We start from the raw sequence: 11,702 nt of genomic DNA, 5'->3' as shown, positions 1-11,702 counted from the left end.
CAATGCACTGATTTCTCTCTCACTAACCACTAAACCACTGTCCTGGACAGACAGTCCAGATAGATGAGGAGTATGCCCAGAACAGCGTGTTTAAACCGTCACTGGATAATAAGAATATAAATAAGTATGAACGAATGGATACAGATATGATATTAAAATTATCTCTGTTATTATTATAACTAGTTTGTTTGAATGGGAAAATTTCATCTTAATCAATGTAGACATACATAGTCCATGGGTCAGATACCGAAACCCCCCCCCCCCCCCCCCCCACCCGGGATTTTTGGAGACAAGTATTTTTAGATACCTCATTATATATGAATTTAATATCTGCTTGTCTGCAGCAAAAATTTTGGTAAATTAAAAAAATATCGCCATTTGAATGGGGGTACCGTTGCACATTTTGTGTTCTGAAAACACTATATTGAAAAATTAAATATAGTGATAAATTTGTCATCCATATAAATTTTTAACAGATATAAGGCCAAAATGAATGATATTCATCCTATACTAGATGTTAATAGTAACAAACCAAATAACAATGCAATATGTGGTATGAATAATGATATACTCATCGGCAAAAGTTAAGCAATGCCTGAAATGCACTATTTTCTATATTTACACATATTTTGGGCTGCTTGAACCTTTTACTATTAAAAATTGCACTGTATTTAATATATTGAGACAGCATTATTCAAATATGGTTCAGTATATCTGCCTATACTATACTCAACAAAATTAATTAAGGTCCAATAGATATTTTAGATTTTCCTTTAAATATGGGGGAAAATACAACTTCTTCCGTTGAAAGTTGTCACCATTGTGGCATGTTCTTAAACTTAATGACTTAAATAACAATTTTGAGGGAACACAATGACAAAAACCATTCTGAACAAATGTGTAACAAATACTTGCCTAATGCTCATTTCAATATTTTTCATAAGTATGTGAAATATCCAGTGTTTTTTGCGTGTATAACCAGTAAAAGTTTACTAAAACAATGTATAGAAGATATATATATGACCAAAACATGGTAAAATAATATGACAGTAACAAAGAATTATATTATAATATAAGAAAGTTTACTAGCCCTTAATTAATTTTGTTGAGTATATATGTACGTGCATCAATATTATGAATATGTCCCTCTTTACTAAACACCAGTGTTAAAAATTTAAAGCATCAGTTTTGTGTACCTACCATAATTTCTTTTGCCTTACATGTACAAGTCATCTATCTCACAGAAGTTCATCTTATACTAGTCTGTGTTTGTAATATTTTTAGATTTGCCTTTATATTTACATTGTGCTTAACTTATGCTCAAGTGTATATAATTAGTTTCTACATCAAATATGTCAAGGAAAGTTTTGACTTCCTTTCATATTCCTTTGCATTTTCATGCAATTAAAATATGCCTGTCATGTTCACAATTTCTGGTATTCTCCTTCTCCAGACTCTACTCTGGTTCCTCCATCAGTATGTCCATCAGCTCTCATGGTATCATATCACTATTTCATCTCTAGTGTGCCTTCTAAAATTTCTCAGCCATATGACAATTTGGTTGGGGAATAGCCTGGTATGCATGACCGATACCAAATGACAACTTGGCAATTTGTTCTCTTTATGTGCACTCTTAGAGCATTCTCAGTGAATACATACATGTAGAGTGGAGAAGGCTAATTTATACTCTATTGTAGTTCAATATTATCATCCTTGGTTTGGCAACAAACATTTCCAGATATTTCTCAAGTCATGATGTTTTTGTATGTTATTTGCACCTGCACTCCCATAGAGAAGGTATATGAAATTATCTGCTTCTTAAATATATGAACATCAATATGAATAAGTAGTGTTATTCAGATTAGGGCATTTTCATTTAATTCGGGCAAAAATCAGCCTGCCTGCTCGTTTGCCTTATAGAAGAAACCGATAAATGCAATAAGGTTTACGTATTTAGATATAATACTTGAAAACTATGTGGCGGTCGTAACTTTTGCATGTTCCTTATTACACTGAGTTAGTAGCCATTAAAACTGTAAATACATTTGAGATTCCCACTGCCTCAGTTATTTTAACTTTTGTTTTACGAGTGGAAGATGAAGAAGAAGAAAAAGGTTACATAGTATGTAAAAACGGCGCGTGCGTGCGGTCCGACTGTTGCTTATGATGCGTCTGCGGCTTGCGTTTTGGGCAATATATACTATAGTCGATTATTTCGTTGCGGCTGGCCGCATGCGTTATGCAGCCGTGCTCATCGTACGCATCCAGTCTACCGGCCTCGGTGGCATCGTGGTTAGGCCATCGGTCTACAGGCTGGTAGGTACTGGGTTCGGATCCCAGTCGAGGCATGGGATGTTTAATCCAGATACCGACACCAAACCCTGAGTGAGTGCTCCGCAAGGCTCAATGGGTAGGTGTAAACCACTTGCACCGACCAGTGATCCATAACTGGTTTAACAAAGGCCATGGTTTGTGCTATCCTGCCTGTGGGAAGTGCAAATAAAAGATCCCTTGCTGCCTGTCGTAAAAGAGTAGCCTATGTGGCGACAGCGGGTTTCCTCTAAAAAAAAAGGTGTAAGAATGATCATATGTTTGACGTTCAATAGCCGATGATAAGATAAAACATCAATGTGCTCTAGTAGTGTCGTTAAATAAAACAAACTTTACTTTTACTTTGCATCCAGTCTAGACGCTTTCATTGAAACTAATGTATTTCGATTGTTTGGGGTGTTTTGTCCGGACCGCATGCACGCACCGCATCCAATCTATATGAGCCTGAAGGGTAACCAGAAATGCATTCAACACAAATATTCATATTCTGGGCAAATGTACGTTTATTTTCTTTTTTACTGATCACGAAATGGCCATATTGGCGGAAAATGGGCTACAATGGCTACCAGATCGACGAGACTAAAATGCTTTCATTCATTTCGATGCATGCTTTCCATGAATGTGCACATCTCTTCAGGTGGGTCGATGATGACGTCGACGAATCCTCGAACAAATGTCGCTTGAACGTCGCTACATCCAGGAATCCGAGTGGCGATGTAGTCGGGAATGCATGCCCGAAATTTATAGAATCCGCTGAAACACAAAGTACTATTAAATAGCGTCTATGGTACAAAGAGTCTTTATAGCAAAATGCTGCCTCTATGGTCAAGGGATCTCAATCATAAATACTAAACGTTTTTATAGTCAAAGGAGTGTGTATAGTAAAAACAATGTACAAAAACAAACAGTTTCTATGGTGAAAGAATCTGGAAGCTGAAGGTTCCTTTGGTAAATGACGTATTTTATGGTCAATGGATCTCAATCATAAATACTAAAAGTTTTTATAGTCAAAGGAGTGTGTATAGTAAAAACAATGTACAAAAACAGTTTCTATGGTGAAAGAATCTCGATGCTGAAGGTTCCTTTGGTAAATGATGTCTTTTATGGTCAAATAATCTCGATGCTAAAATATTTTTATGGTAAAGATAGTCTGTATGTCTAAAATTATGAAAACAAAAATGTTTCTTTAAAAAGATGAAATAGTATGCACAAGTTCAAACTATGGAACACCTTCAGCCATCATTTTGGTCAGTGATGCATCGTATTTAGTAGATATAGAAATGTGTTCACAAACTGCACAAAACAATAGACCATTTTAAAACCAAAACACCTATCCTTTTTATTTTACGTCAATCCAAACTAAATTTATTGATAACACACACACACACACACATACACACACACACACACACGCACACACACACACACACACACGCACGCACGCAATAAGAAAAATAAGGAAAATCGTATCCTAGGATTGCTACATTTATGTGACACCCAATAGCCGATGTGTAATTTTGTGCTGGAGAGTCGTTAAACATTCATTCATTCATTTATTCATGCATTCTACATTAACGCCAGGTAACACACTTACATGTTGTGAAAGTATCAAAATCTCATCTTATAGAATGATCTGTTGTACGTGGCGGGTTGACTTACTTGCATATTGTGAAAGTATCAAATTCTGATCCCGTACAATAATCTGTTGTACGTGGTGGGTTGAGTTACTTGCATGTTGTGAAAGTATCAAATTCTGATACCGTACAATGACCTGTTGTACGTGGTGGGTTGACTTACTTGCATGTTGTGAAAGTATCAAATTCTGATACCGTACAATGACCTGTTGTACGTGGCGGGTTGACTTACTTGCATGTTGTGAAAGTATCAAATTCTGATACCGTACAATGACCTGTTGTACGTGGCGGGTTGACTTACTTGCATGTTGTGAAAGTATCAAATTCTGATACCGTACAATGACCTGTACGTGGCGGGTTGACTTACTTGCATGTTGTGAAAGTATCAAATTCTGATACCGTACAATGACCTGTTGTACGTGGTGGGTTTGACTTACTTGCATGTTGTGAAAGTATCAAATTCTGATACCGTACAATGACCTGTTGTACGTGGTGGGTTGACTTACTTGCATGTTGTGAAAGTATCAAATTCTGATACCGTACAATGACCTGTTGTACGTGGTGGGTTGACTTACTTGCATGTTGTGAAAGTATCAAATTCTGATACCGTACAATGACCTGTTGTACGTGGTGGGTTGACTTACTTGCATGTTGTGAAAGTATCAAATTCTGATACCGTACAATGACCTGTTGTACGTGGTGGGTTGACTTACTTGCATGTTGTGAAAGTACTAAAATCTGATCCCGTACAACGATCTGTTGCCTCTCGCATGGGACCGTGTTCCCAACAGTTCACTGATGATTCTAGTACTGCAAAACATGATAAATCAGGATAGTTCCATAAATGGTAATAGGGAGCGGAGAGGGGAAAAGGAGGGGCATAGGATGCAGATTTGTAGAGTGACTTTTTTGTAAGAAAGTGCCGCATTTGCATTTTATTTCCGATTCAAGACTATTCGAATATGATGTCTGGTCTCTGCTGAATACCCGCAAACCAATTTTGGCATTTCTATTTAAACATTTGTCGATTAACGGACTTTTGAACATTTAGTATTTTTTGCACAGCTTCTTATTTATAAATGCCCGACAAACGACAGGTCAGTGGGTTTGGCCCACTACTCCACCGTGCTCTCTCCTCCTCCATGCCAACTCCTCCCCCATGCCCACTCCATGTGAGTAGGGAAATGAACATCTGTCAGTGCAAATATTTAATTTTACCTTTAAATATTTCAAAGCAAATTCCTTCCGACCCCGCCCCTCCCCCCTCCTTCCCAATTGCAGTAAATTGTCATCATCCCATACGCATAGTCATCCCATACGCATATATACGCATATGTATATATATACACACACACATATATATATATATATATATATATATATATATACATATATATATACATATACATATACATATACATATACATATACATATACATATACATATACATATGCATATACAGATACAGATACAGATACAGATACATACACACACACACACACACACACACACACACACACATACATATATATATATATATATATATATATATATATATAATTATAACATGTTGCTGCTGGTGCTACTGTTTCTGCTGCTGCTGCTGTTGTCCTTCTTCTTTTTCTTTTTCTACCTTGGTATATTGAATTGACAATGCAATTCACACAAAAATGTATGTTTCCGCAAATTATTAATCCAAACTGGAAGAAGATGGATGATGATATGATGAGGTATTTACTACATGACGCAATCTTTATCGTTTGACGTGAGTGACTGCTCCCACTCGCGTGTGCTCGTGCAAAACGATTTCCGCGTGGACTAAAACATGCTCGCCTCACCATATGCTGATATTGCTAATTATTTTACACAAAATTTATTTGAATTTGATACTGAGACAAAGAGACCAGTTTATTGCCCACCATCGATTTTCAAACCATAAGCACTGTATAACGTTATAATGAAATGAAAAGCTGTCTCTACCTTGCCTGTTGTCACAAAAGTAATTTCTGAGGAATACAATTGGGTTAGGATGTCTGGTGGCGAATACGTCTTTGCACACATCGGTACCTGTACACGCATCTCCTAGGTAATCATCTCTGAAAGGAAAGGAAGGCTTTGTTTAACATTAAATGAGTGAAATACGGCGTTAAATATGTTACACTATTAGGTATCTAGTATGTGGTAATTGTGACACTTAGGTTACTAAGGCCTAAAAGAAACTGTGTTTTTGGTAACTCGACCCCATTTAGAAAAAGAACCAATACAATTTTGTTTAAAGCCGACTTATCCTACCTAATGTTTTTCAGCACATTCCTGGAAACTAATAATGTTTTTAGGCATGAGTCTCAAATATTTTAAAACACAAAGTGTCTAGAGGAAACATATTATGCAATTAGACCATTAGTTGTCTAGCATTACTTAAGTTTGACACATGGACTACTAGGTGTCTAATATTAAGTAATTATGGTACTTGGACTTTTAAGCGTCTTATATAATTAGGTAATTGCGACATTTGCACTTTTAAGTGTTATATTAGGTAATTGTGACATTTGGACTGTTAAGTGTCTTATATTAGGCAACTGTGACACTTGGAATTTTAAGTGTTATATTAGGTAATTGTGACATTTGGACTGTTAAGTGTCTAATATCAGGTAATTATGGTACTTTGACTTTTAAGATTCTAATATTAGGTAATTGTGACAAGTTGACTATTGCGTGTCTAATATTGGGTAATTGTGACACTTGGACTGTTAAATGTCTAATATTAGGTAATTAAGATACTTGGACTTTTTAGTGTCTTATATTAGGCAATTGTGACATGTGAACTGTTACGTGTCTAATATTAGGTAATTGTGACACGTGGACTGTTAAGTGTTTAATATTACGTAATCGTGACACTTAGACATGTCATAATGGAATGCACAAAACAACATAATTTAAATATGTGTAATACTGCAATGTAATTGAAGATGAATACCATCATATCACAATATGTAAGAAATATAATAGTCAACGTGTCAAATTATATGCATATCTAACTTTCCATAATTACCAATTTACAAGTATGAGTATGCAAGATTTTTTTTTATATATTATGCAAAACCAAAATCCAGCCTGTGCTGGTGCGGTATGCAAATTTGTTCACGATTATACATGTATTGCCCATAATTAGACTAATACTTAGTCCTTATTTAGTCATTTTGTTTCTTTCTTGTTTATGCATATGTTTTGCATCCAGTTCCGTATGTGGAATGTTTATATGCAATAAAGTTTTTATCTTTTATCTTTTATCTTATATCCGGTGTAACTAAAGTGAACATAATTCCTGTTCGTTCACTTGAAAGAATAAATAATTTAATGTAAACTTCCACATGTACAAACATATACTTATACTCATTCAGGATATGTCTGTCTGTCTCTCTGCCTCTCTGCCTCTCTCTCTCTCTCTCTCTCTCTCTCTCTCTCTCTCTCTCTCTCTCTCTCTCTCTCTCTCTCTCTCTCTCTCTCTCTCTCTCTCTCTCTCTCTCTCTCTCTCTCTCTCTCTCTCTCTCTCTCTCTCTCTCTCTCTCTCTCTCTCTCTCTCTCTCTCGTGTGTGTGTCTCTGTGTGTGTGTGTGTGTGTGTCTGTGTGTGCGTGTGTCTGTGTGTGTGTGTCTCTGTGTGTGTGAGAGAGAGAGAGAGAGAGAGAGAGAGAGAGAGAGAGAGAGAGAGAGAGAGAGAGAGAGAGAGAGAGAGAGAGAGAGAGAGAGAGATCGTAAAGCATCTACATTCATATTGTGAAAATAAAATATAGATACGTACGCGCAAAACGTATCTAGAAAATCAGAATTGGCGAGCGCTGTGAAATCCGGTTCCGAGAAACTCTTCATGAAGGTCCTCATTTTAGCTTCACAACGAGGATGCGAGTCGCAGAAAGGATGTCCACTTCCGTCATGCTCCTGTGTTTCTCCTACTGTTGTCAGGTTGACTTGCAACTCAAAGTCGTCTCGTCTGAACAACACATTACCAAGTGATACATCTGTAAAATAAATTGTAGTTGCTGATGGTAAAGGTGTTGGTAATGATTGTGGTGGTTGTAGGGGTGTTGGTGGTGGTGAAACGTGTGTGTGTGTGTGTCTCTGTATGTATGTCTGTGTGTGTATGTGTGTGTGTCTGTCTGTCTATGTGCGTGTGTGTGTCTGTGTGTGTGTGTCTGTGTGTGTGTGTGTGCGCGCGTGTGTGTGTCTATGTGTGTGTGTATGTATGTGTGTGTATGTATGTGTGTGTGTCTGTGTGTGTGTATGTGTGTGTCTGTGTGTATGTGTGTCTGTGTATGTGTGTCTCTGTGTGGGTGTGGGTGTGTCTGTGTGGGTGTGTGTGTGTGCCTCTGTGTATGTGTGTGTATGTGTGTGTGTCTCTGTGTGTGTGTGTGTCTGTGTGTGTGTGTCTGTGTGTCTCTGTGTGTGTGTGTATGTGTGTGTGTGTCTGTGTGTGTGTGTATGTGTGTGTGCGTGTCTCTGTGTGTGTGTCTCTGTGTGGGTGTGTGGGTGTGTCTGTGTGTGTGTGTGTATGTGTGTGTATATGTGTGTGTGTGTGTGTCTGTGTGTGTGTGTCTGTGTGTGTGTCTATGTGTGTGTGTGTGTGTCTCTGGGTGTGTGTGTGTGTGTGTGTGTCTGTGTGTGTGTCTGTGTGTGTGTGTCTCTGTGTGTGTCTGTGTGTGTGGTGTGTGTGTCTGTGTGTGTGTCTGTGTGTGTGTGTGTCTGTGTGTGTGTGTGTGTATGTGTGTGTGTGTGTCTGTGTATGTGTGTGTATGTGTCTGTGTGTGTGTATGTGTGTGTGTGTGTGTATGTGTCTCTCTGTGTGTGTGTGTGTGTGTCTCTTTGTGTGTGTGCGTGTGTGTGTCTCTCTCTCTCTCTCTCTCTCTCTCTCTCTCTCTCTCTCTCTCTCTCTCTCTCTCTCTCTCTCTCTCTCATTTTCATTATCATATTACATTTTCATTATCTTTATAAAACGTAATCAACAAAATTAAAATCAGTTACTGATTAATTCGTAAAACGTAAGCATATGTTGTTTTGACGCCAATGTTTTCTAATCCAAGAAAGGAAAATATCACCAAATTATAGCCATTGACACGAAGGAAAGATCTGTGTAAATAAACTATAAAATCCAAAAGATGGGATCACACCACTTCAATGTAGGAATCTTGTTCCATCAAAAAGTGTACATCTTTTCTTTATTTTGTTTTGTTGGAAGCAGGACTGAAGTTATTGTTAGGTTATTCAATGTTGAAATAGGGGTTAATTCCTGTAATTATGGTGTAAAAAGAGGGTTCATTCCTGCAACTAGAAATGAATATCGTGTCATGCAGTGTGTTGTTACTGAGTTTTAATAAGAGTTGTTCCCCTTTTAGGACCTATCGAGAGTCGTAATACAGTTTCTTTTGTTAAACTAAACCACCAGAGCGCATTATTAATCAACGGCAAACATTTGGTAATTTTAAGATAATCTTAGATAGGAAGCCCGCTATATTTTGCTATTAGTAGCAAGGGATCTTTTATATGTACTATCTCACAGACAGAATAGCACATACCGCGGCCAGTCGTGGTGCACTGACTGGAACGAGAAATAGACGAAGAGGCCCACCGACTGGGATCGATCCCAAACCGACCGCGCATCAAGCGAGCGCTTTACCACTGGGCTACGTCCCGCCCCAAGAAACCACGAGAGAACATTATTAATCCTCGGCAAACATTTGGTAATTCTGAAATAGTGTTAGACAAGAAGCCCGCTACGTTGTTCGATTAGTAGCAAGGGATCTTTTATATGCACCATTCCATAGACAGGAATAGCACATACCACGGACTTTAATGGTCTAAGATCGATCCCTGTCGGCGGGCTCATTGGGCTATTTATCGTTCTAGCTAGAGCACCAGAAACTTAAAGAAAAACCTCTTCTTGGTTTTAAGTATGCAAGAGCTGCAACATGGTATTTCAGAGCCTCTAGATTTCAAAATTTTCAGGGGAGCATGCCCCCGAAACCCCTAGTATCCTGGGCCTTCCATACTCGTTTGTTGCAAGAATTGATCTGCCGTCCCCAACCCCCCCCCCCTCCCCCACACACACACACACAATCCTAGCTAAGGCCCTGGCACCACGACTGGTATATTAAACGCCGTGGTATGTGTTATCCTGTCTGTGGGATGGTGCAAATAAAAGATCCATCGCTGCTAACGGAAAAATGTAGCGGGTTTGCTTTCTGTGACTATACGTCAAACCTACCAAATGTTTGACATTCAATAGCCGATGATTAGTCCATCAATGTGCTCTAGCGGTGTCGTTAAACAAAACAAACTTTAAACAACTGTTCTGCGATGACTTACCTGAAAGGAAAACACAACCCACAAACCACGCCAAGATCATGATCCAGCTGTTTTTGTCCGGTCAGTATAGTTCGAGATTTTACTAAATGTGTGGCGAAACTCACTTCGCTGCTGAGTGGTATCTGAGCCCATTTCCGCTCTTTATCATACAATGCGTGCTACTTATATTCAATTACAATTTGGGCTAAACGTGGGATGATTAATGCATAGATCCACAGGGATCGAAATTCTGCTGTTGCGACGGGATTTTTTGACCGGTCAGTATCAATTAAAAATTAATTCGGGGTGGGGGTTGGTCTATCGTTCCGGATCACTGGTAATTATTTTAAGTTTATATTCACACATTTGTTTGGGTCCAGTAACAGTGCCTATAGTTAGAGGCAGTACTCGTCATTCAGCAGAACTGATCTCCCATTGTCTACTACTCTCATAGTAGAACTACCTTTTTCCTTGAAAAACAGGTGATCATAATGACTGGATTATCAAATGAATGTGAACCAGGTAAAAAAAAAAAGTCATTGAAAAAAAGAGAAAAAAAAGTCACATGAAAAAAAAGTAACAACTTTTAATTAAAAAATATTGTTTCAATCATAAAAAGGAATGTTTTATTTAACGACGCACTCAACACATTTTATTTACGGTTATATGGCGTCAGACATATGGTTAAGGTCCACACAGAGTTTGAGAGGAAACCCGCTGTCGCCATTACATGGGCTATTCTTTCCGATTAGCAGCAAGGGATCTTTTATTTGCGCTTCGCACAGACAGGATAGCACAAACCATGGCCTTTGTTGAACCAGTTATGGATCACTGGTCGGTTCCAAGTGGTTTACACCTACCCAATGAGCCCTGCGGAACACTCACTCAAGGTTTGGAGTCGGTATCTGGATTAAAAATTCCATGCCTCGACTGGGATCCGAATCCTGTACCTACCAACCTGTAGACCGATGGCCTAACCACGACGCTACCGAGGCCGGTATATTTGCAATGAAAGACAGATCAAACACATTTTGTCACTGAGAGCTTTTGTCAATGTTCTTTGGTTTCAATGTTGCATGATGTTTGATGTTTGTTTTGCGAGTTGCATGTTTGCTATACAAGAACCCCTAAAACAGATTTTGTTACCGTTCGTATTGCTATGAAAACAATTCCATACTAAAGATACTTTTTATAGTGAAACACATTTTAATCTGGGAATTACATGCCGGTGACTTGAAGCCATTCCCAGGGTTATTATCAGATAAAATCCCAAATTCAGGTTTGTACTTTCAAAAATAAAAAGTCACTATTTTTGTTTAAATTATTACTACTGAAATGTTGTCTTTCTTAAATTAAAAAAAGAAGAAATTTGGCAAATTAATTCTTGAACCAAACAACA

General features: G+C 38.1%; 1 protein-coding gene across 1 annotated transcript; it reads right to left on the bottom strand.

The window, feature by feature from the left end:
• Positions 1 to 2,816: 2,816 nt before the first annotated feature.
• Positions 2,817 to 10,451, bottom strand: LOC121376701. The gene is made up of 5 exons (XM_041504495.1): positions 10,325 to 10,451; positions 7,767 to 7,983; positions 5,947 to 6,062; positions 4,679 to 4,775; positions 2,817 to 3,084 (listed from the first exon to the last, which is right to left on the bottom strand). The coding sequence occupies exons 1-5, from the start codon at positions 10,362 to 10,364 to the stop codon at positions 2,922 to 2,924; spliced, it is 633 nt and encodes a 210-aa protein (XP_041360429.1). The 5' UTR covers positions 10,365 to 10,451; the 3' UTR covers positions 2,817 to 2,921.
• Positions 10,452 to 11,702: the final 1,251 nt, after the last annotated feature.

Source organism: Gigantopelta aegis, chromosome 2, assembly GCF_016097555.1.
Source record: "Gigantopelta aegis isolate Gae_Host chromosome 2, Gae_host_genome, whole genome shotgun sequence".
In the NCBI taxonomy this organism is placed as follows: Eukaryota; Metazoa; Mollusca; class Gastropoda; order Neomphalida; family Peltospiridae; genus Gigantopelta; species Gigantopelta aegis.
The sequence above is the reverse complement of the archived record's forward strand: the minus strand, read 5'-3'. Positions and strand labels throughout refer to the sequence as shown.